Source organism: Chiloscyllium punctatum, chromosome 1 (genome assembly GCF_047496795.1).
Source record: "Chiloscyllium punctatum isolate Juve2018m chromosome 1, sChiPun1.3, whole genome shotgun sequence".
NCBI lineage: Eukaryota > Metazoa > Chordata > Chondrichthyes > Orectolobiformes > Hemiscylliidae > Chiloscyllium > Chiloscyllium punctatum.
In genome coordinates, this window is record NC_092739.1 from 94,873,791 (window position 1) to 94,899,771 (window position 25,981).

The window sequence follows — 25,981 nt, forward strand, 5'->3', positions numbered from 1 at the left end:
GAATTAGCCATGCTAAATTGCCCATAGTGTTAGGTGAAGGGGTAAATGTAGAGGAATGGGTCTGGGTGGGTTGCTCTTCAGAGGGTCGGTGTGGACTAGTTGGGCTGAAGGGCCTGTTTCCACACTGTAAGTAATCTAAGTTAGGAGTGTGTTGGAATACTCTCCACTTGCCTGAGTGCAGCCCCACCAGCACTTAAGAAGCTTGACACCATCCAGGGCAAAACAGCCCACTTGATTGGCACTACAGTCACAAGCATCCGTTCCCTCCACCACCAACATTCAATAGCAGCAATGTGAACTCTCTACAAGACGCATTGTAGCAAATCACCAAAGATCAACACCTTCCAAACCCATGGCCATTTCCAGTAGAAGGACAAGGGCAGCAGATACATGGGAACATCACCACATTCAGGTTCTTTTCCAAGACACTCACCATCCTGACCTGGAAATACATCGCCGTTCCTCTACTGTCGCTGTCTCAAAATCCTGTAATTCCCTCCCTATTGGCATCGTGGGTCAACCTAGGGTACTTGGACTGCAGCAGTTCAAGGGGAATTAGGGACGGGTGATAAATGCTGGCCAGCCAGCAACGCCCATGTTCCATGAATGAATAAAGAATAGGGAAAATGGAGCCAGTGGCAGTATCTATCGTCTTATTCAACTGAAGATATTTTTTGAGCAATAATTTAATTGTAGCCCTGATGTGGGGCTGGAAACTTGCTGGTGTTTTGGCAATTCTGTGTCTCCCATACCATCAGCTGAACTGCATTTTGCAATTGCACGGGCAAGGCTGGTACCACAGTACTGTCTTCAGTGGCAGAGGTTCTGGTGTTACCATGAGATTAGGTACTCACCCACACGTTGCAAACTCCAGTGCAATCGGCTTTGGAGGACTTCGGAGGAAGCTGGTTTGGGTCTCCAGAGGAGTTAAAGAGGAGAAACACTAACCTTGTTGACTACTGTCATAATATAGTAGTAGAGAATAGAAATTATGAAGGCACTTCCAGCAATGTATTACTGACTTATCTAATTCTTAGAATGGTTGGATTCTGAAACATGTAGGTATCATATTGCAGGCACTTGGCTCAGTTTTCACAGTAGATTTGGAAGGGAAAGCTGATTTTAATATTTTTTAAAAAACGATTCTTGAGAAGCGCAGCTTTCATAAAAGGCACCCAGGAGAAAGGTGGATCCTGTACTAAATGTAAGATCATATCCCACAGCAACTAATGAATGTTTTTTAAAACTTGTCTTAAAAAAATCTTCACAACCTAGGCTGAATTTTCCCTGTGCCACAGAAGTAGATAAGAAGGTTGGGATAGGAGCAAAGTTGTAACATAACATGTTAAGTTAGTTACCCTTCATTCCTTGCAGGAGGAAGCAAAGGCTACCCATGCCACATGGTGAATAGTCAATTTGGACCATCAGCTGAGACCTTCCCAATGGATCTCCAAATGAGTCAGAGTCTAGCAGACAGATCAAGGCAGGGGAGTTCAAGAAGCTGGAGAATTGTTAGAAGATTCTAAAGTTAAACAAGGAGACTCACATAATGTGAAACACAGTTAGCTCTTTAGTTTATGTGTGACAAATTGGATCAATTGAATTTGACTTAAAAATTCACAGCTGCCTTCAGCTCATTAGACGTTTGTCCAGTCCATTTTCAGAAGGACTGAAGCAGTATGTGAACAAAAAAAGACATGAACATACGGTTCTGGTCTCTAGATGATCATATCACATAGGCACTGAGAATCAAATGGGTGCCCAGATCACATATCAAATCAGACTGAGTCAAACCAAGAGGGTATGTCCACTAGGTCTTAACTTGTAACAGTATGTAATCAACAAAATTCATTAAATGTCAGGTAAACATGACAATTCACATTCGCCAAACATACCAAGTTGATCTGCCAACTGCTTCCCTCTCTCCATAGATACTATCCTTTCATCTTCCATGTCACATTTATTGCCAACCAGAATAACCTGTGCATTATCCCAGGAGTATGTCTTGATTTGGGTTGACCTAAGAGGAAATTGGAGAATACATTAGATTGAGGTTTGTTGCTTTTGTTTGAATAATGTAGTGACTAATATTATGTAAAACATAACGCTTTTCAAAATCTTACTATCCAGAAACAACAATGCTGGAAAGATGGGCTATATTTGTATTGATGCATTTCTTGACAATACTTTTAAAATGTAATTTTACACTGGCTTTCCTTGTCACTTTCAGTCTCAAACAATTTTAAAGTGTTACATTAAGACTTAAAAATCCACTTTATTAGTAATATGTGTAATACTGAGACTGTTGTGATAGGACGTGTGGAACTGGTCAGGTGCATTGCTCACCAGACCGACGTTAGACGAGGAAGGAATAAATATGTGACAAATAGAATGACTGACACAAATTGCAAGTCTCATAATGGATGACTAGTATGATAACTTTCTTTTGTGCATTTTATTTTGTAAGATGTTGTAATTTATAAGTCACAAATATGAAAATACCTGCAAACTTCTCAATCATTTTCAATGAAGTAAATCCATTTAAAATTTGATAACATACTCCCACAGTATTTCTTTGTTTAATATTCTGACAAAAAGGTGCTTGAGGATACAGATGCTTAATAACATCATGGAATATTTCCCTTGATAAAGTAGTACGTACAAACCATTTCTATTCTATGCTGTTTCTACATGTAATTTCAAATGCAAGTGATGAAGCAGTGCTTAATCTTGAAAGATTAGTTATTTGTATCATGCTAATTTTAGAGAATCAAACATTATTCAATAATCATGCATTTTGTGGCCTATCTTTTATGTACCATTTGGTCACACTGTGTGAGAAAATTATTATCAAGAGTCATGAAATCATCTTGGCAGTTACAAACAAATGTTATGCTGTGAATATTAACTAAGGACCTCAGCCATCTGCATACATATACCTTGGTTGCTGTTAAATGCAAAGTTTTGATTTTAAATAGAATTTCATACCATGTACAATGTGTTGCTTCATGAATGGTTGCAGCGTAATTTAGAAGTGAAACCATCTGTTCTTCATGTGATGTAGTTCTTTCAGCTGGTCTCAGAATGTAATGGCTGAGGTAAGTATGGTGAATAGAGAAGGAGCTACTTTATATCTGAAGTACCTGGCTTGTGCAGGACTAAGTAGTGTGTTGGGAAATACCATCACTCTACTGTGGCTTTTATGTTACTGATCTTTCAAGTATGTGTGTGTTTTTCCTTTTTATCACTTTTCAGTCTTTTTCTTTGTTTCTATGCTTTCCTTCACCCTTCCACAATCATGAAGGCAGGATTAAATTTTGACTTTACAATGGTAATACTGGCTTTCTTTGATTACATAAGAAAATCAATGATTGTTCGACCTGAATCCTGACTGCTGTTACTCATTTGTCAAGTTGACTGATAACATCTGGCATATTCATCACCATCAAATTCAGTGAACATTGTTCAGGAAACGACAGGTACAGATCCACAACACACTTTCAAAGTTAGCACTGAATTAAATTTTACCTGTGAATTGGAAAAATTTCAGAATAGCACAATAAAGAATTAGTGCTTTTCTGAAATTAGGTTTGAGGCAGGTCTTTGAAGTAGGTCCCAGAACAGATCCAGTGAAGTTCTTGTTCACACTTACTCCAAAACAGTTGAAGGAGAAAAGGTTTCCATCTCATGTACAGGGGGAAACACAGGAGGAAAATAAAAGCTGATTGTAAAGTAATATAAAGGCTGAGAAGGTATACAAGTAAACTAAAGAAAACATCGCAATGATTGGGCTGGGAGACAAGCATGAATTTAATAAAATTAATACAGAAAGAAAGGATATTGTATATATACGGTACAATGCACAGCAATGAAAGAAAGTTCCCAAAGCACTAGATATGGATTCTTATTCGCTGTAAGATTTCCAAGCTTTTACTCTCAATCTGACCATCACTCAAATGCTTACCATGCTTCACAACTTCCAGTTTCATTAGTCTCTTCTGGTTATTGGAACTCTACTTTTTATAAATCGCAATTTGTTAAAGGTTTTGCTGTCTGTGTTCTGTCACATAGTAAGTCCTATTCCCTGTCGATAAAATGCGGTGCTGGAAAGGCACAGCAGGTCAGGCAGCATCAGAGGAGCAGGATCCTGATGGGTCGGGATCCATCATCAGTCCCAATTATGTCGATACTCCTGCTCCTCCAACGCTGCCTGACCTGCTGCGCCTTTCCAGCTCCACATTTTATTGATTCTGACTTCCAGCATCTTAGTGCTGACTACCTCCAAGGCCTATTCCCTTACTATTCCAGTGCACATCATTTGTATTTCCCTTTGCATTCCATTCAGTTCCATTTTAGCTAAAGAGCCTTCAAATATTTTTCATCCTGTGCTTTTCCATCTTACTATTTCTTCTTCAAATATCTACTTGACAACTATTTCTTTGATTTTCTATTCAGTCAGCTTCCTAATCTTTATACCTCTATTTCTCAGTCTCCAGCTTTTTTTCCAATTTTTGTTGAGTAATTCAATACCTTGAAGATGATACATGGGTGTAACCTGTCACCGTAACCATTCCCTGTCTCTGTCAGATATCTAAATGACCCAAATAATAATAAAAATTAAAGCCAGCACATAACCACTTCTTTGCAAATTGATGTGAATTTGTCAGCGCTGTGTGTTCTTTATCAACCATTAGCACTTTGCAAAGGTGAAAAATCAAAAGCTGAAATGTTATATGTTTACCAGCTTATTCAAAGTACACTATTAGTAATTATAGAGTGCTCAATTTCTGTTAAAATGAACAATTAATTTTCTTTAAGGCTCACTATAGTTTCAGCATGATAACAAGCAAGTGCTGCACAAGGGCAGTTGGCCAAATTGACATTAATGGCTCGTGTATTTATTTCCCAGACTGTTCATTTCAGAAATTGATCTCAACATGTAGAAAGTAAAGTGTCTAACCTGACTCAAAATATAGAATGTCAGACAATAAATCAAAGAAAATCTTTGAGATTAACATGAATAGACCTAAGGGGCATCTTAGTCAGAGACGATAATAGTTGCCTGGGAAACGATCGACGTTGTTGGTTCATTTAATTCAGTGAAGGCACCAGCTAAATAAAAAAAACTAGTTTCAACTGACACTGTTGCTGATCTACTAAGTGCTTTGCCATGTGTTTGGAGGAACAGGGCACAATGATATGATAATCTGACTATATCATCACCTTGTCAATTCTGTTCGGGAGGATAATTAATTTGTTTTAATATAGGTTATAAACAAAAATAATGGGAAAGCTACTCTCAAACGGTTTCACTACAGCAAATATAGCTTGCTGGCTGCAGGGTCAGTAAGACTTGGCAGTTAACAGGTTAGTTTCACAGTTGGTTTCTCACATCAGACACTTTCTGGAACTGAGCCTGCATGAAGATCAAGTCTTGAGTAATTTTTTAAACAAAAGAAAATTTCATTTGTTTAGATTTGATGTCACAATATGCTTTTGGGAGTGATGTCAATGTAGAGATAATAGGAATGACACATAAGGTTGGTGTTGTAACATTGATGGAGTTTTCCATCAACTTACAGTTTCATGAACAGCAATGTGCGTCCATCTACTCCCAAGGGATTGCAGAGCTTCAAGAAAGCAGTTCACTACCACCTTCTCAAGGGCAACCAGGGATGAGTAATAAATCCTGGGCCAGCCAGCAAAACACACATTCTCTGAATGAATTTTCAAAAAAATTACCACTCCACTGTTACCTTCACCTAAACAGACAAAAGTCTTATTAAAATTGGCTGTAGGACACAATTGCAGTTTCCAGGTCCAAATGTGCCCTTGTTACCGAGGAGGGTCTAAAAGTCTGTTTGGGTTAAAATGGTGGAGGACCAACTGCTAATGAGTCTTAAGAAAACAGAGGGCAATATTAGTTTATTGTATGATAGTAATTTTTAAAATTAGATTAGATTACTTACAGTGTGGAAACAGGCCCTTCAGCCCAACTAGTCCACAACGACCCTCTGAAGAGCAACCCACCCAGACCCATTCCTCTACATTTACCCCTTCACCTAACACTACAGGCAATCTAGGCTGGCCAATTCACCTAACCCGCACATTTTTGGACTGTTGGAGGAAACCAGAGCACCCAGAGGAAACCCACACAGTCAAGGGGAGAATATGCAAACTCCACACAGACAGTTGCCTGAGGTGGGAATTGAACCCACGTCTCTGGCGCTGTGAAGCAGCAGTGCTAACCACTGTGCCACCGTGCCGCCCTTGGTAGACATTACAGGAGTTGGATAAACATTGCCATAAAAAAATTAAGGCTGGAGGATAGAGGTCTGTGCTCCAGAAGACTAAGATTCTCTGCCTTATCCCACCCAATCAGATTTGGTGGTACTTAATATTGGAAAGTCCAGATATGTTTATTTTTGGATGGAGCACTAAAGAAAGAATATGTTACTTTAAACTAGGAGAATGTAAAGAGATAGTGGCAGTTTTATGTTTTTTATGCTGTTTCACATTTGCTAAAGCATACTGAGCTATACACGATTTTACATTTTACAGGCAACAATGTACAGGAACAGAAGTTTCTTACAAACAACTGTCTAAACCCACAATCATTACAGCTAGAGTGACAAGGGTAGCAGATATATGGGAACACCACCACTTTCAGGGTCCCTTCAAGCCACTCACCATCCTGAGTTGAAAACATATCGCCATTCCTTCATTGTTGCTAGATCAAAATCCTGGAACTTCCTCCCTAATGGGTCCACCTAAATCAAATGCACTGCAGAGAGCAGCTGACCACCGACTTCTGAAGGGTAAATAGGGATGGGTAATACATGTCGTCCCAGTTACCAACACCCACATTCTGAGAGTGAATGAAAAAGACACCACAAAACCAATGGGTCCCTAACATAGGGAAAAGTGTTTGCCAATAATGTTTTGATTTGCTCCTGACAAGGTGATTATGGCTTGTGTGAAGCCAGTGCAGTAGAGAACCACCCAGCTTGCAAACAGAAAGCAATAATTCATTTCAGTGGGCTGAGAAATGGCGAATGGAGTTTAATAAAGATAAGCATTTTGGAAAGTCACCTCAAGATAGGAATTTCATGGTGAATGGTAGGATCTTAAGAAGTGTAGTGGAACAGAGGGATCTTTGAGTTCAGGTGCATGGTTCTCTGAAAGTGGAGTCACAGGTAGACAGGGTAGTGAAGAAGGCTTTTGGCACACTGGCCTTCATCAGTGAGGGTATTGAGTATAGAAGTTGGAAAGTTATGTTGCCGTTGTACAGGATGTTGGTGAGGTCACACTTGGAGGATTGTGTTCAGTTTTGGTCACATTGTTGTAGGAAGAATGTTAGTAAATTGGAAAGGATGCAAAAGAGATTCACAGGGATGTTGCTAGGACTCAATGGTCTGAGTTATAGGGAGAGGTTGGATAAGCGAGGATTTTTTCTTTTGAGCATAGGAGACTGAGGGAGGATCTTTTAGAAATGTATAAGATCATGCGAGGCATGGATAGGGTGGCCCCGAGAAATGGAATCCGAGTCTTGACTGCAGAGTTTGTAGAGTCATAAGTGGAGGCAGAAGCTGGAGGAAAATCGAGGCCAGTCTGAATCTTTGTGTTGGCACAATCTGGGGCGGCAATGGAGGAGACATCCGGAGCGAAGACAGAGGTTATAGAGTTCTTATAGGGATCCTGCTATGTGGTTGCAAAGGCCCAAGTACCCAATGCCATTTCCTTGCTGATATCACCATCCTCGGCTTCCTCCATTGCCACAACAAATCAGATTGCAAATTGGAGGAACAACACCTCCTCTTCTACCGGGGCAGCCTACAGCCCAGAGGACACAACATTGAGCTCTCCAATTTCAAATAGCTTACTTTCCCATCCTACGGTTCCCTTTATTGCCCCTTCCCCTCCCTTCCAATCCTCCGACCGATCCTTCCTTCCACCTGTAACCAGATTCATTCCTCCCATCGACCAACCAGGTTGTACCCTCTACCTGTCTTCACCTATCATACCTCACCACTCTGCCCCTCTCCCCACCCAAAATGCTCCCCTGTCCCCTTTTATCTGCAGCTCCCCTTACACTCATCCCCAGTCCTGAAGCAGGGTTACACCTGAAATGTTGACTTCTTCACCTCCTAATGCTGCCTGGTTTGCAGTGTTATTCCAGCCTCCTGCTCGTTTACCAAGAACTCTACTTGGCTGAATCTAAAAAAAATTCACGAGCCTTTATTCATAATGTCATGCTGCAACCATACAAAATATTAGTGCTGCGCACTTGGAATATTGTGTACAGTTCTGGTTGCCCCATTATAGGCAGGATATGGAAGCATTGGAAAAGGTGCAGAGGAGATTTACTCAGATGTTACCTGGTCTGAAGGGAAGGTCTAATGAGGAAAGTCTGTGAGACTTGGGTCTGTTCTCGTTGGAGAAAAGAAGATTAAGAGGGGATTTGAAGGAGACATACAAGATGATCAGAGGATTAGATAGGGTAGATAGTGAAAGTCTTTCCCCTTGGATGATGGTGTCAGCTTGTACGAGGGGGCATTGCTACAAGTTAAGGGGTGATAGGTTTAAGACAGATGTCAGAGGCAGATTCTTTACTCAGAGAGTGGTAAGGGTGTGGAATGCCCTGCCTGCCAATGTAGGTACCTCAGCCACATTAGGGGCATTTAAACAATCCTTGGATAAGCACATGGATGATGAAGGGATAGTGTAGGGGGACGGGCTTAGATTAGTTCACAGGTCGGCACAACATCCAGGGCCGAAGGGTCTGTTCTGCGCTGTATGTTTAATCTCATGAGTTGCCATCATCGAAGGTGGCTGCTCCATGAAAACAAGTGTTTTTATTTTTTGGTATCCAAACCATGTAATTTCTCCTCTTCAATCATGTCCTGAATCTGTGTATTTTGGTCTAGCTTTTCTAGAGTCATGTGCAGCTCATCTTCATTTTCAGTAAGTAAATTCTTATTCTCAAATGTGGTGTCAGGTGTGTGTTGGACATTGGATGGCTTCATTCACCCTCTGTGGTCATTGTACTTGTGCAGCAGGTAATTTGTCATCCTCATTATCAGGATTGCTGCTCATTGAGAATTACCTCACTGGTTCTGATAACTCTGCTTTGGAAGATGCAGAATTGAAACATTCCCTTTAAATTTCTGTCACTTCATCATCTCACAACAAATTTAAATCTGCTATAACTATGGTCAGCAGCTGATTTTGCTGTTTGAATGACATCAGTTTAAATATTCCTCAATCAGCTGAAGTGTGATAATCTGCCCATTTTTGTTGACAGTATTTGCTTCAGCTTAAAATGATAGGGGATTTCTGTTCTGCAAATGTTATTCACTGAGGGAAAGAATGGAAAACGTGTCCACTAGTCCTGTATAATCACACAGTTCCTTCCTGTTAACAGTACAAAACAGTTCTCGTATTGCAACATAGGTAATCTCAATACTTCTTTCTGGTTTCTGTCTTGAGTGTTTTGAAATTCCCTGGCAGATGACCCCATCGTAAAGCTTTTTAATGTATTTTTAGCCTTTGTGGCCTGATTTTTGCATTGTTAATTTAAAGGTTTTCCTTGCCCAATTTCTAACTTTAGTCACAGAACTCTGATGGATTTGCTTCCTAACTGAGTCTGTGACTGGAAAGGCCCTCACAGACCTTTGCTACTCAATAGAACCTGTACTGGTCAAATGTGACTAGTGGGCTCATATTGGTTTTTCTGCTCTCCTTCCCCAGGTCTGAAGTAAAGACTAATTTCTGCTGCCTGCTTAATTGTTCAAGTGTTTGCAACTGTTGACTGTATGTGTGAGTAATTCTTAAAGTGGTAATGTCCTTAAAGCAGTAAACTCACTTGATCTCCTGGAAATTTCTTCTCCCACGTCCAATGAATCTTTTTACACCATTGTACCTTGGGGTATCAAGCAACAATGTCTATTGTTGATCGTCATGAGGCATTTGTGGGTAGGAAGGAAGCTGTACCCAAATGTCTTTCTTTTGTTCAATTCAAGAGCCTATCTAATTTATGATGGTGGAGGAACAACCATATTGACTCTTAGCACAAAATGGCGCTTGTCTTAAAACATGTAATTTATTGCATGATAGTGTTTAGGTACAAGTTACGTTAGTTCATTGAACATTGTCACTACGACAATGAGAAGACTTGTCGATATTGATCTACAGTGCTTCACATCCTAAGATGTTCCGTTTTTTCCTGTCCCATGACAAAATTAGGTGGAGCTTAATGAGTCTCCAACATCAAACAACTTGGCTACCCACGGTGGAGTATTCTGTTCCCCACCCTTTCACTGGAATGTGGTGATGCTCTAGGAAGTCAAGTGAATTGTAGAATGTACCCATGACAACTTCAACATCCATCATCACTGTTTGTTTGAAGCTGCTTAAGTCCATTTAGGCCTGCGCTGTTAATCTTTGACAATGTGACATCAACTCCAGTAAAGTTTAGAAAACCAAATGCGGTCAAAAAGATATCAACCCTAAATACTTTGGAAAAGATATGGTGTAGAGGTTCTCTAACTTCCATTTTCCATTAAGCTCCTGGGCAACTCCAAACCACAGTCACTGAAACCAGAGTAGATGAAAATACTTCATCTACAAATTATAAACAAAAATCTTCAGTGTACAGAGTCATAGAGTCATACAACACAGAAACAGGCCTCTCAGACCAACTCATCTCTGCTGACTACATTTCTCAAACTAAATTAGTCTCATTTGCCTGCATTTGGTCCATTTCATTCTAAACCTTTTCCATTCATGTATCTGTCCAAATGTCTCTTAAATGTTGTAACTGTACCTGCATCTACAACTTCCTCTGGCAGTTCATTCCACATACGAACCACCGTCCATGTGAAAAAGTTGCCCCTCAGGCCCTTTTCAAATCTGTCTCCTCTCACCTTAAAATTATGCTTGCCAGTTTTGAACTCTTTTAGGGAAACAACCTTTGTTATCCACTTTATCTATGCCTCTCATGATTTTATAAACCTCTTTAAGGTCACCGCTCAGTCTCCTTTCCTTCAGTAAAAAAAGGCTCAGCTTATCCAGCCTCTCCTCAAATCCTCCATTCTCAGTAACAACCTTGGGAATCTTTTCTGCACCCCCTTCAGTTTAATAATATCCTTCCTATAGAAGGGTGACCTAAACTGTATGCAGTACTCCAAAGTGACCTTGTCAATGCCCTATAGAAACAGAACATGACATCCCAATGCAAACTCAGTGGCCTTGGCAATGACAGCAAATGTTCTGAATGCCTTCCTTACCATCCTGTCAACCTATGGTGCAACTTTCAATGAACTATCTAGCTGAATCCCTAGGTCTCTCTGTTCTACAACACTCCTCACAGCCCTCATCTATTTTCTTGCTCACATCCTCAAAAAAGTCAATCAAGTTTGTGAGGCACGATTTCTCACGCACAAAACCATACTGACTATCCCTAATTGGAGCCTCTTCAAATGCATGTAAATCCTGTCTCTCAGATCCTCTCCAATAACTTACCTGCCACTGATGTCAGACTCACAGGGCTATAGGAATCCCAGGCTTCTCCTTACAGCCGTTCCTAACTAAAGGCACAACACTAGCTACCCTTCTGTTTTCAGGCACCTCATCTGTGGCTATAGATGATCCAAATATCTTTGCTAGGGGAACCGGAATTTCTTCCCCGGCTTCCCAGCAATGTCCTAGGAAACACTTGATCAGGTGCTGGAGATATATTTATCTTCCCAGGTCCTGGAGATTTATCTTCCCTATTGCTTTGAAGACCTCCAGTACCTCCTCTTCTGTAATATGAACTGATTCAAAGCATCAATATTTACTTCCCCGAGTTCCCTAGCTTCCAAGTCTTTCTCCACACCAAATACTGAAGTGAAACATTTGGTTAGTATCTCTCCCATTTCCTGTGGATCCATGCACAGACAGCCTTGTTGATCTTTAAGGGGACCTGTTCTCTCCCTAGTTGTTATTTTGTCTTTAATATACTCAATAGAATCTCTTTGGATTATCCTTTACCTTATCTGCCAAGGCTATCTCATTTCCCCACTTTGTCTTCCTGGTTTCCCTCTTAAGAATGCCCATACAACCCTTATACTCTTCAAGAGGTTCAATTGATCCGAGTTGTCTATACCTGAAATATGCCTCCTTCTTATTCTTGGTCAGAGCATCAATATCTCTAGTCATCCTTTGTTCCATATTCCTACAAGCCTTAACCTTCACTCTAACAGGAACATACCGCCTCTGAACTTTCGTTATCTCTTTTGAAATCCTCCCACTTGCCAGTCGTCCCTTTACCGGTGAACAGTCTACTCCAATCAATTTTGAAAGTTCTTCTCTCATACCATCAAAAATGACCTGACTCCAGTTTAGAACTTTAACTTTTATACAAGGCCTATCCTTTTCCATAACTATTTTAAAATGAATAAAATTATGATCACTGGTCCCAAAGTGCTCCTTTATTAACACTTCAATCACTTGCCCTGGTTTATTTCCCACAAGAAGGTCATGTTCTCTAGTAGGTACAAAGTAACATAGAAGATAGGAGCAGGAGGAGGCCATTCAGCCCTTTGAGCCTGCTATGCCATTCATCACAATCATGGCTGATCATCCAACTCAATAACCTATTCCTGCTTTCTCCCCATAACCTTTGATCCCATTCATCCCAAGTGCTCTATCTAGCTACCTCTTGAATACATTCAATGTTTCAACATCAACTTCTTCCTGTGGTAATGAATTGCACAGGCTCTCTGCTCTTTGTGTGAAGAAATGTATCATCATCTCAGTCATTAATCGTCCACCCCAAATCCTCAGACTGTGACCCCTGGTTCTGGATGAACCCACCATGAGAAACACCAACCCCCACCCCACCCCCCAACCCCAAATCTACCCTGTCTAGTCCTCTTAGAATTTTATCAATCTCTATGAGATCCCCACTTATTTGTTTGAACTCTAGCGAAAACAATCCCAACCTTTTCAATCTCTCTTCACTTGTCAATCCCGCCATCCCTGGAATCAGCCTGGTAAGTCTTCATTGCACTCCCTTGAGAGCAACAGCATCTTTCCTCAGAAAAGGAGACCAAAGCTGCACACAATATTCTAGGTGTGGCCTCACCAAGGCCCTGTATAACTGCAACAACAAATCCCTGCTCCTGTACTCGAAACCTCTCGCAATGACGACCAATACAACATTTGCCTTCTTTTATTGATATAGAAAATTTTCTTCAACACATCTAACAAATTCCTCCCCGTCCATAGTCTGGGGCATATTATGATTCAATGTTCCATTTACAAATAAGAGTGTCCAGTGAGACTCTCCACTCCACCTGATATAATAATCTGGCTCAGCCATTGACTGTACAGCAAACTTCACTTTAACTGGCATCTTAATCAACCAGGCACTCTTGATAAACCGGACAACATTATATATTTCAAATCCTGGATCTATCATCATGTCCAAGTATTGATGCTGTAAATAAAGTATAACAGTGATCTATATACGCCATGCATTATGTTTCTATTCTTACTGTGTATCCTAACATTGATTTTAGGTGTGTTTATATTGTTACATCAATTTTTTTGAGGGATTGTTGATGTTTCGAAGCTTCGCTCAGTCAGGGTTTATTGTGGTTATGCGTACATCTTGATTGTCTGGAATATTGATCAACCAGCACACTCCTGGTCCCAAAGGTGTCAGCTAATAAATAGTTTACTGTTTTATAATAGTTGCAGTTCAATATTTACATTTGTTAGAAGAAAAAGAATTGATCTTCAAAAGAACCGATACAGGCCATGGCTAAAAACGAGGTAAAAACCTTGGTGTCTTGGCTTCCTGCTGGCCAGGGAATTTAATTAACAGTTCTCTTTGACCAAATTAAAATTACCATTCACTGTTTGGTGCTCACCACTCTTAGTGTTGTCTCTCCCTCCATATTAAGGTTAATGTCTGGCTTTAGTCCGTAGCAGAAATGCTGGTTTCAGTACCAACTTCACAATTAGTAATAACCTGTCAGTCATTCATTGAGTACTTGCAGCTCATCAAAGAAATTTAAATGAGGAAAAAATAGTTCTAAGTCTCATTCAGGTACCATCAGGCAGACTGTGTAATTTCTTCATTCACTGTTTACCCTGAGCACTTGTAAACCAGCCTAATGATGTAGCTACAAGTGAATCAGTTTGTCCATTATCAGAAATGGTTAATCTATTTGACAACAAGATGGCAGCACAGTAAGACGCTCTAGCCTGAGGTCCTCTAATCACCAGTTCCTTGTCCTTTTTCTTTTTTTTCTCCTTATTTTTCTTCTCTCCTGCCTCCTCCCAACTTTTAATTTCTTAAAATACTGGAGGTGAGAGGTGGAGAGATGAGTTGTGGGTTGAGTCCTAGAGCAGGGAGCAGAGCAAGTTGCAGGCTGAGTCCTGGAGTGGGGAGCAGAGCGAGTCATGGGCCAAGTCCTGTAGTGGGGAGCACAGCGAGTGTAGGCTGGCTGGAGGGATAATTTCTGGAGTTGAGCCCGGGACAGAGGAAAGATATTCTGAATCCTGGTGGGCACAGACTCAGAAGAAAATGAATATGACGACTACTTTAAAGATATATTTTATTCTCATTCAGGACTTTTAAACTCTGTATTTTGTTTTCCTACTATTTTAATTCTGTGACAACAGTTAAAGTTTCTACATCTAGATACTCTATATCTACGATAGCGCCAAGAGGTGGCATTACAAACTTCTCACTGCACTCAGTTGAGTTCCCGTGACAATAAAAGCTATTATATTCTATTTATTTCAATACATTTGCCTGCTGGTCCAAATTTCCTGCAAAATGGAAAGGATCTCAGTTATGGCAAAAATCGCAGCAATGGCCCAAAATGGCAAAAAACCCTACCTTCAACGATGGCACATCCCATTGCTTCAGAGTTCAACATCGGGTCAGGTTGGGATTTGTGAATGCGTGTGTTACTGCAGCAAGTGGCTGTTTAAGCTGTCGACATGAAAGTGAGATTTTGACAGCTTGTCATGAGGAACCCTAAATTGTACGTGTTTGACCTGCAAGGGTGTATTTTCTCAATAGAATGCAGTTGAAATATATGAAATTTAGTAATCAAACTTCATTTTTCCTCCCAGTACTGATGGATACTAGTTGTATGTTGACATGGTAGGTGAAGGATGTAAAATGTGGAAATATGGTTTGGCATGAGTTAGCTCTTAGTTGGTATCTAGTGTGAGCACCAAATGAATGCAGATAGAGAGTAGTGATGGAAGGGTGTTTTTCTTGCTGGAGATCTATGATGAGTGGTGGTCTACAGGGATCAGGGCTGATTTGGAGAGAATGTAGGTGGTCCGATTAGTAAGTTTGTGGATGACACAAAATTTGGGGGAGCTGGGAATAGTGAGGAGGATTGCCAAAGAATACATAAGGATATGGATAGGCTGGAGACTTGGGTGGAGGAATGGAAATTGGAATTTAATCCAGATAAATGTGAGGTGATGCATTTGGAAGGTCTAATGCAGGAGGGGAGTACACAGCAAATGGCAGAACCCCTGGAAGCATTAACACACAAAAGGATCTGCCTGTACAGGTCCTTAGTTCCCAGCAAATGGCAACACAAGTGGATAAGATGGTCAAGAAGGCAGATAGCACACTTTCATCTTTATAAATACCCAGGAATATTGAGCATCCAATTCTGCACATCCTTGAGACAGCTATCTGATGTTATTACAAATCACATTTCCACATTGCAACCTGTGTCTGTAACACCCCAATCTTACTTAATAGACTTAATGCATTCATGTACTATACATTGAATATTTGCTGATTTACACTTCAACACTTTTCTTTCAATGATCTAACTTCAACTACTGACTTTCTATTCTCTATAGAGATGCTATCTGTCTCTCTAAATATTTTGTGTTCTCAATTATTCTTTCTCGGTCTCCACATCGACACAGTGGTTAGCACTGCTGCCTCACAGCGCCAGAGACCCGGGTTCAATTCCCGCCTCAGGCGACTAACTGTGTGGAGTTTGCACGTTCTCCCCGTGTCTGCGTGGGTTTCCTCCGGGTGCTCCGGTTTCCTCCCACAGTCCAAAGATGTGCAGGTCAGGTGAATTGGCCATGCTAAAATTGCCCGTAGTGTTAGGGAAGGGGTAGATGTAGGGGTATGGGTGGGTTGCGCTTCGGCGGGGCGGTGTGGACTTGTTGGGCCGAAGGGCCTGTTTCCACACTGTAAGTAATCTAATCTAATCCCTGCTGAGTTAATTTAAGGTCCTTCCAAAATCACTTGCAAAATACGCCACAAGGAACTTAGTCCCAGTTCTGCTGGGGTGCAACCCATCTGGGTTGTACAGGTTTCATCTTCCCCAGAGCCCATTCCAGTATCCCAGCAATGTCAAGCTCTCCCTCCTGCACCATCTTTCCAGCCTTGCATCAATCTGTCCTCTCCTTCTATTTCTGTGCTCATTTGCTTGTGGCATCGGGAATAATCTGAAGATTACCACATTTGCTGTCTTGCTTGCTCATTTTCAATCTAACTACCTTAATTCTGATTTCTGAGCCATGTCTCTCTTCCTACTTAAGTCATTGGTGACAATGTGGACCACAACTTCTAACTGTTCACTATCTCTCTGAAGAATGTCTCATAGTTGCGCTGTGGCATCCTTGATACTGGAAGCAATATACATAGAATCATATCTTCAGCTGCAGAAACACTTGTCTGACTCCTTGGTCAGATGATGCAGACTGTCTCCGGTGTTCCCGGATGCTGCCTGACCTGCTGTGCTTTTCCAGCACCACTCTAATCTAGACTCCGGTGTTCCTTTTGTCTGCTGTTCTCAAAGAAGCCAATCACCATTCTTTCACTGCAACAGGGTTAAAACTTAGAAGTTGCTTCTTAACTGCACTGTAAGTTGTGCACTCTATATCCCTAAGGATTGCAGTAATTCAAAAAGTGAAGGTGCTGGTGTTGGACTGGAGTGGACAAAGTTAAAAATCACACAGCATCAGGTAATAGTCCAACAGGTTTACTTGCAAGTACAAGCTTTCGGAGCACTGCTCCTTTGTCAGGTAGCTACCTGATGATGGAGCAGCACTCTGAAAGCTTGTGCTTCCAAATAATCCTGTTGGACTATCACCTAATGCTGTGTGATTTTTAACGTAATTCAAGAAAGTAGCTTACCTCTACATTCTCCAGGGTAATTAGGGTTGGGTGATTAATTCTTGCCTATCCAGTGACACCCCCTTCTAACAAACAAACAAAGTGTAATACAGTACAAAGAGTTGTTGCTTGAGATTAAGCTAAAAGTTTTTAGAGTGGGGATGTATGCCATCAGACTGAAGTGATCAGAGCTGAGGAAATCCTGCACAAATACATTATTTTGGTGACAACCTTGCCCAAAGGAATCAAGTTAATTGGGAGCTGCTATTGGATGAACATTGGTGGCTAAACTTCAATGGAAAGGAACTGTATTTTTCTCGGGCATAGTAGCTGGTGAGAAAGTTTTTCCCGTCAGTGTAGTGGTCAAGAATAGATGATATTGATTTAAAGTGATTGACAAAAGAACCACAATGGACCTGAGGATGAATGTTTGTACTCGGCAAGTGTTTCAGATCTGGAATGCACTGCCTGAGAGTGTGGTAGTGAAGATCAGTTGTGGCTTTTAGTATGAATTGAGTAATTACCTGAAGAGAACAAATTTGCATGGCTCCAGGGAAAAGGCAGCTGGTGGGTGTAGTTGAGTCGCTGTTAAACAGAGCAAGCATAGACATGACAGGCTAAATGAGTTTTGTTTCTGCCATTACAATTCTGTGAATTGTTCCATTTCTTTCTAATTTTACCTTCCTCAAATATTCATCCTCTTTGCTTTTAATCATGACCTTCAATATGTTTATATTTCCATCTGTTAAGACATTCAGTGCACAAACAATTTTCTGCATAATAAAGTTCTCTCACTCTCCTGGTTTGAAATGGTGAGAGTGTGAAATGATGCCTATAGTTATCGACTTGCTAAGCAGCAGAAGCTTATCAAAATCCAAAAATTTGCACACCTCCCTCCAATCTTTTCTCAATAGTCTCTGTTTTAGTGAAACCCAACAAGACATATGGAGTGTCCCTGGCAGAGTTCAACCATGTTATTCTTGAACCTGCCACATTGAAATTTGACCCCCGAAGAAGGAGGGTTAAAGTTAATCAGTGTTTTCTTATTTGATTAATAATTAAGAGACCTACAAGGAGAAGTATATATTTTATAAAATCAGATGAACATTTTCTGCCTTAACTTTTATTCTATCATGTTGAAATATCTGTTGGTACACTTTGTCTAAGCTGATACAAGAACACTGATCCCATGGGTGAGGCTTTGGAAGATTGAACATTCCTGTGCCACCAGAGCCATGTTATTCTCTTCAGGAGAGTCTTTTTTGTATTTATTCATGGGATGCAGATGTAGTTGGCTGGGCCAGCACTTATTGCTCATCCCTAGTTGCCCTCAAAAATATGATGATGAGCTGCTTTCTTGAACTGCTGCAGTCCATTTGGTGTAGTTAAGCTCACAGAGCTGTTAGGGAGGCTGTTCCAGTACTGTGACTCAGCAACAGTGTAGGAGTATCAATATATTTCCAAATCAGGATGGTGAAGGGCTTGGAGGGCAACTTGCAGGTGGGGGTGGTGTTTCCACATTTCTGCTACCCTTATCCTTCTGGATAGTAGTGGTTGAAGGTTTGAAAGGTGCTGTCTAAGAAGCCTTGAAGAATCCCTGCATTGAATCTTGTAGATCATACAATTTACCACTGAATACATTTGTGGAATGTTTGTCGAGCCAACCAAGTGGGCTGTTATCTCCAAGCTTAAAAATGTCTTGCTGGAAAAGTGCAGCAGGTCAGGCAGCATCAAAGGAGCAGGAGAATCGACATTTCGGGCATAAGCCCTTCTTCTCCAAGATCAAGCTAAGCTTGATGGAGCAATACTCTGCCCGACTCCTCCTGATTTTGATCACTTTTATGAAATCTCCACTCAACCTTTCCTTCTCCATGAAAACAGCCTCAGCTTCATTAATCTATCAATATAATGCATATCTTTCATTCTATTTCCATGAACCCATTCTGCATCCTCACCAATGCCTTCACATCTTTCTTAAAGAATAGTGACCAGAAATTGACACAATGCCTCAGCTTCAGTACCCCAGAACCAGCATTTATACAGGCTCACCATTGCTTCCTTACTTTTGTGTTCTAAGGCCTGGATTTTCAGCAAAACGTGAGCCTCTCCTTCACGTTAAACACAGCAAGTTCACACCCCTCCCCCCACCAACATAGCTCTTTCCATTTTTGTTCAGAGATTGGAATGGGAGCCAAGTGTATTTTGTGCTTGTGCATGTTACAGATGCAGCTGGCCATTTTGATCACAGGCTAACAATGTTCAAAAGGGATTTTGGTATCCTTGGAAAATGAAAATCTAAGAGTGTAGAGTCGAAATGATAAGAACTAGTCCAAACTTAGTGGATTTATTTGGATAGTCAGGGGAACATTTTTGGAGAGAGATCCCCTTGGATCTGTTCCCTAGACACTTTTGAAGTGGTAAGGTATCCTATGAAAGAAGTAAGGTGCCTTTTAGGAGAGGTAATACTCCCTGTGAAGTTGTTAGAAGTAGACATAAATGTATGTAGATTGTGCATAAAAAAACATTACTGCCAAGCTCATTGGAATTGTCGATAAACCCAGCAAAACAAACTCATAAAACTCTCTGAAGCACTGTCAAACAAATATGGAGTCATAGAGATGTACAGCATGAAAACAGACACTTTGGGCCAACTTGTCCATGCTGACCAGATAATATGTCAAGAGATCTGTCAAGGGTTTTGTGGACTTGACAAAAATATCAAGAGATACATCCAGAGGACTCTTCAAAGGGAGTTGTCAAGTTGTTGAGGCATGATGTGGGCAGTATGGTGGCTCAATGGTTAGAACTGTTGTTCACGGTACTAGGGATCTTAATTTGATTCCACCCTCGGGTGATTGTCTGTGTGGAGTTTGTACATTCTTCCTATGTTTGGGTGAGTTTCTTCTGGGTGTGCTAACCAAAGATGTGCAGGTTAGGTGGACCGGCCATGCTAAATTATTTTTAATGTCCAGGGATGTGCAGGCTAGGTGGATTAGCCATGGGAAAGGCTGGGTTACAGGGATAGGGTTGGGGTCTAGTTGGGATACTCTTTAGAGGGTTGGTGTGGACTCAATAGACTGAATGGCCTGTTTCCACATTGTAGGGATTCCATTGTATGGTTTCTCATTTAGAAGTGCTGCCCTTTAAACCTTGAAGAAAATAATCTGGAGTGTTGTAAAAAGATTGCTTGCCACTTCACGCTGTCTGTTGACCTAAACCTGAAGATTTCCATCACTGGACTAGCGCTGCATGACTGATTTCACAACTATCTATTGTTCTAGTTGGGTGTCAATTCACAGTTTGAGTAACAGTTCCAAGTGGCCTTAGGCTCTGATGTTGGACTATAAATTCCAACACTTAGTGTCAGAAGAAATTTTGTTGTTACAAGATTTTATTTAGTTGTTGATTTTATTCATTTGTAAATGTAGTTAGTGGAATTTTATGAATGAGAGTATTTTTTAATATAGCTAGTTGGCAATACATATTTGGGGTTTTATATTATATAATTGTATTTTATCGTTGCAGGGATTCTGAGGTTTGTGTGTAGTCAATGCTAGGTGAGTTGCACAATAAGTATAAGAGCAAAGGCTTGTGGAAGGGTGAATGGATTGAATTAGAGGGTGTAAGGGCCCACATGGGTGGTTGGACGAGCATAGTTTGGCTTGAGGAATATGGGTCCACAGAGGGGGTTGGGTGACATTACTGGACATTGGAACATAAAAGGCCATAACAGTTGTTTGAGGAGCCTGGGAGAGATTGGGGCACAAGATGGCATGTATGAGGCACGAGGAAAGTGTTTAGTGGGTGAAGAATAAAGGCTGAGATTTTTTTAAAAAATGAAATGTCAATATAGTGTTGGAAACCCATCACGGAAGCCCATCAGGTTTCTGTACAGGCCACTTCCACAACCACAGCTTCTCCTCTTATTCTGCTCATCTCCCAGAAAATCCTGCTGTCCTGGGAGAAAAACGTGACATTTTGAGTCATTTTCCCAGACTGGGTTTGTGGAACTGACTGATGTTTTCTACAATTTTTGTTGTTCCTGTTCTGACTTTGAAGTGGACAGAGCAGTTTATTTAAGGCAAAGTGTATGGAGAAGGATGATAGAGCGTGTGCAGGATTTCTTAGCTGCTGCACGGACATGCGAATGTGCAACTTACAGGAAATATTCATCTTGATACTGGCCTCAGCCTCAATATATTAATGAAAACAGAGTTTACAATTTATGTTTTTGTTTCAAATTTCCAGCATACGCAATTCTTTCAGTTTTTCCTCTCTCTATATATAAAGTTCAGGATCATGACTTGAAAGAAACAAAATGGAAAGCTAATTCTGTTAACAGGGACAAGTTCCTCTAGCTTTAAACATGCATTTTATACAAAATCTATTGCAAAATTTATTAAGAATTTTTTTAAATTTCTGTTTTCTTAATGAAAAACATGAATGAGGAAATAAGAGAAATTAATTTTGATGAATTATTCACCACTGAAATGTTCATATAGGTTTCAATTTGATTTACTTTGGAGAAACAACTTCAAACACTTACCTAAATTCTATTGTTCCATTGCTCAGCATTGTTTGGTTAGAATCAACTGCATTAGCAGTTATGTATGTTAAAATATGTTATGGACAATTCCCAAGACTTATTCAATAATCACTCTTGCCTTTTAGTGGATAGACAAGAATTTTCTAGCTGTCTCCCTAAATTAAGTAATCCAAAAGTTACTCCATTCATACAATGTACGATGTCTATTATAATTGCACTTTAAATTTCTACCTTGCTACGGCAAATAAGGGGAAGGCTGCACTTCTCAAGCCTTTGTATTCATAAAAATAATTTGGATACCTGTGCCTCTTACTGATCTGGAGCTTATATTTTTAAGTGTATTCTGTATAATAAATTCTGGCACTGAATTGGCAATGATTCTTTTGCTGGGATGATTTAGTATGGAGCTTGAGCAGTTTGCCTACCTATTCACATTCTTTACAAAAGCTGTTAGATTACATTATTCAGACTGAAACTAATAATTACAAATCATTAAATTACAACAAAAAATGTAATTTATATACTGCTAGCATGATAATAGAAACTGTATATGAAATTCATTTAAAGGATAATTTTAAATGGGCTTTGTGGATTGGGTGCTTTGTTATTGAACCCACTGCTTTCCACTTTGATGGACTTACACCTGGTACGGTGAGTTGAGAACACCCTCAATAATGTTTTAAACTTTACTTAAGAGAATTTTGTGGAAGCAATTGGAGCCTTAGCTACCAGTTCGAGGCTCAGTGAGAGACATACAATTCCTTTCTGGAAGGCACCATCAGTATTTTCTCCTGACCAGGCAGTCGAGAGGTTACCAGCAGGTCTCCCATGGGATCAGGACCTTGGAGGTGGAAAGCTCCATCAACCAAGATTTGTCAGCAATCAGAGGCCAGCAGCTCGCTTACTCAATTAGACTGCCATTCACATAGACCCATGGTCATAGAGAGACCCAGGCTAGTAAAATACTGTCACATGTGTCCTTTTTAGAAGCTTTTACTTGGGTTCAGAAAGTCTTCTTAGTAGAACACAACCCACAAAATCAAAGGAGTCATGCACTGAATGCAGTTAAACGGTATGAGGAGCAGAATTCCAGTCATTGGGTAGGGTTATAATTGCTTTTTGATACCTGTTATCAAATAGTCTGAGTCAAACTAAACTGGAATTGAAAGTTTACATTGTATTAATATTTCAAAACCATTGGATCACCTCTAATACAACGTACTGGTTGGGTGATCAACATCACTGTGCACACAGGTTCATTGCTTCCTATTGAAATCAAGAGCACTCCCTAATCATGTTTATGTATCCTCTCCGTTCTGCCCACACTAACTGTAGCCAACACAGTTCTACCTCTGAAATTTAATTGAAAAATATGTAATGCTTTTAGTAATTTGAAGCAAAATGGAATTCTTTATCATCACAATTAGATTGCCACAAAAAGTTGATCACAAAAGTGTGAGCTGCAAAAATGATAGAGTACAACTTCAAAATGTCAGATTAGGTAGTCAAGTGGCAAATGAAGTTCAATATGGAGATTGTGAAGTAATTCATTTTTTTGAGAAGAACACAGAGAGATATCGCAAAATAAAGGGTGCAACTCTAAAGTGGGTACAGGAAGACAAAGTCCTTGATGTACATGTGCATAAATCATTGAAAGTTGCAACTAGGCAAAAGTGAGGACTGCTGATACTGGAGAGCCAGAGTTAAAAGGTGTGGTGCTGGAAAAGGTACAGCAGATCAGGCAGTATCTGAGGAACAGGACAGTCAATGTTTCGGATATTAGCCCTTCATCAGGAATGGTGAAGGGCCTACTCCCGAAGCGTCGACTCTCCTGCTCCTCGGATGCTGCCTGATCTGCTCTGCTTTCCCAGCACCACACTTTTTGACATTGCAAGTTGCAAGGCAAGGCTGATAGTGCAGCTTATAAACCATACAGTATCCTAGGCTTGATTAAAAGGGGAATAGAGTACAAGAGTAAGAAGGTTATGTCAAACTTGTACAAATCATTGGCCTTAACTAGAACACTGCATCCAGCTCTAGGCGTCCCACTTTACTGAAGACAGTAGAGAGACTCAAGAAACACTCACAAGGATAGTTGCAGGGATGAGAAATGTCAATTACGAAGGAGATTAGTTAGTTAGCTGAAAAGGAAGAATGTGCAAGGTTATGCGGAAAAGGTGGGGAATACAGAGAGCACAAGTGAGCAGCAGCAAATGTCACATGGAAAGGAAACAGGATTAGTTCTAGTTCTTTCTCTGGTCAAGTTCATCGGGCTGCAGATTTCAAAAGACCACTTGTCTTAAAATCAAAAATAGGTTCTCAGCACAAAAACAAGTAAAGGTGTTTTTGGAACCTATCTTTTGAGAGTTCCCTAGCCTTTTGGCCTACAGATGCCAGTTACCATGGAACCCACCTATATTTGCTCCAATCATCTTTCTTCCAGTGAGATAAACAGGCCAAAGAGAGTATTCTATTACATAGGATATATCAACCAAACACATTGATAATGTTTATCAATAAGCTACATAACAGCAACATGATGTAGACCACAATTAGAGTTGTATTGCAATTGTAGCACAGACCTTGTCCAGTTAAAGGCATTGTCTGCTTCTTAACATTTTCTCTCATACATTCAGTCATTGCTTCAAGATGCTTTTTCTTTATAATCTGTTACAATCGAGAAGGCCACTCAGAGAGGTGAGGGTGGGAATCTTGCTGTCATGTGGAAGGCTGAGGCAATTTGCAAAGATGCATTTGAAGGAAATTAGTCAAATATATTAAGGAGTAGAAGGATATTTTGAGAAACTGAGATGAAGTAGGTGGGAGAAGACTTGTGTAGAGTACAGAAGTCGGCATAGTTTTGAAGAATAACCTGGTTTTCAGCTAGTGTGGTACGTGTATGGAATGAGCTGCCAGAGGAAGTGGTGGAGGCTGGTATAATTGCAACATTTAAAAGGCATTTGGATGGGTATATGAATGGGAAGGACTTGGAGGGATATGGACCGGGTGCTGGCAGGTGGGACTAGATTGGGTTGGGATAACTGGTCAGCATGGGTGGGTTGACCAAAGGATCTGTTTCATGCTGTATGTCTCTGTGACTCTATGACAGGCTGTCCTTGTTTGTAAAGAAGTCATCAATTGGGTTTACAGGATTCTGAAGAGGGACGTTGAGCAGCCAGAAATCGTGGTACATATTGGCACCAATGGTATAGCCAGGAGAGGGATTGAGGATCTGAAAAGTGACTACAGAGAGCTAGGTTAAAAGGTGAAGAGCAGGACAGGTAAAGTAGTGATCTCAGGTTTGCTACCGGTGCCATGAGATAGTGAGGTGAGGAACAGTCAGCAAATGCAGCTTAACATGTGGCTGCAAGGCTGGTGCCGGAGGGAGGGCTTCAGATACCTAGACCATTGGGATGTCTTCTGGGGAAGGTGGGACCTGTACATGAAAGATAGGTTGCACCTGAACTGGAGGAGCAGGAAAGTCCTTGGTGGGAGATTTGTTTGTGTGGTTCGGGAGGGTTTAAACTAGTCTGGCAAGGGGGGTGGGAACCAGAGCTACATATCTGAGAGGGGGCTAGTTGTAGATGGGGCAGTGACAGGATGTAGTCTATCAGGAAGGCTTTTCACGTGATGAAACAAAGGGATTGGTTAAACTTTGTCTGCTTTTACACAAGCAGTGTCAAAAATAAGAGTGATGAACATAGAACATGGATCAGTACTTGGAACTATGATGTTGTGGCCATAACAGAGAAGTAGGTTTCACAGGGGCAGGAATGGTTGCGAGATGTTCCAGGGTTTAGAACATTTAAAAAGAAGAGGAAGGGTGGAAAACGAGGAGGGGGTGCAGCATTGCTAATCAGGGAGTGCATCACAGCTACAGAAATGAAGGTTGTTAAGGAAGGTTTGTCTACTGAGTCAGTATGGCTGGAAGTTAGGAACAGCAAGAGAACAGCCACCTCATTGGAGGTTTTCTACAGACCCTGCTAATAACAGTAGGAAGATAGAAGAACTCATAGACTGGCAGATTTTGGAAAAATGCAGATGTAGCAGGGTTATTATTATGGGTGACTTCAACTTTCCCAATATTGACTAGAACCTCCTTAGTGCAGATGGTTTGGATGGAGTCATTTTTGTCAGGTGTGTTCAGGAGGGTTTCCTTACTCAGTGGGTAGACAGTCCGATGAGGGGCGAGGCCATTTTGGATTTGGTGCTCAGCAATAAGTCAGGGCAGGTGTCAGATCTCACGGTGGGAGAACACTTTGGTGACAGTG

The 25,981-nt window shown here is 40.8% G+C and overlaps 1 protein-coding gene across 2 annotated transcripts in view; it reads right to left on the reverse strand.

The window, feature by feature from the left end:
• rab3c (RAB3C, member RAS oncogene family) overlaps positions 1–25,981 on the reverse strand; it is a 171,339-nt gene that overhangs the window by 26,789 nt on the left and 118,569 nt on the right. For both annotated transcript variants that reach the window (XM_072571189.1, XM_072571179.1), the window contains exon 4: positions 1,896–2,020. In XM_072571189.1, coding sequence (XP_072427290.1) covers positions 1,896–2,020 — 125 coding nt within the window. The remainder of the gene's footprint in view (positions 1–1,895; positions 2,021–25,981) is intronic.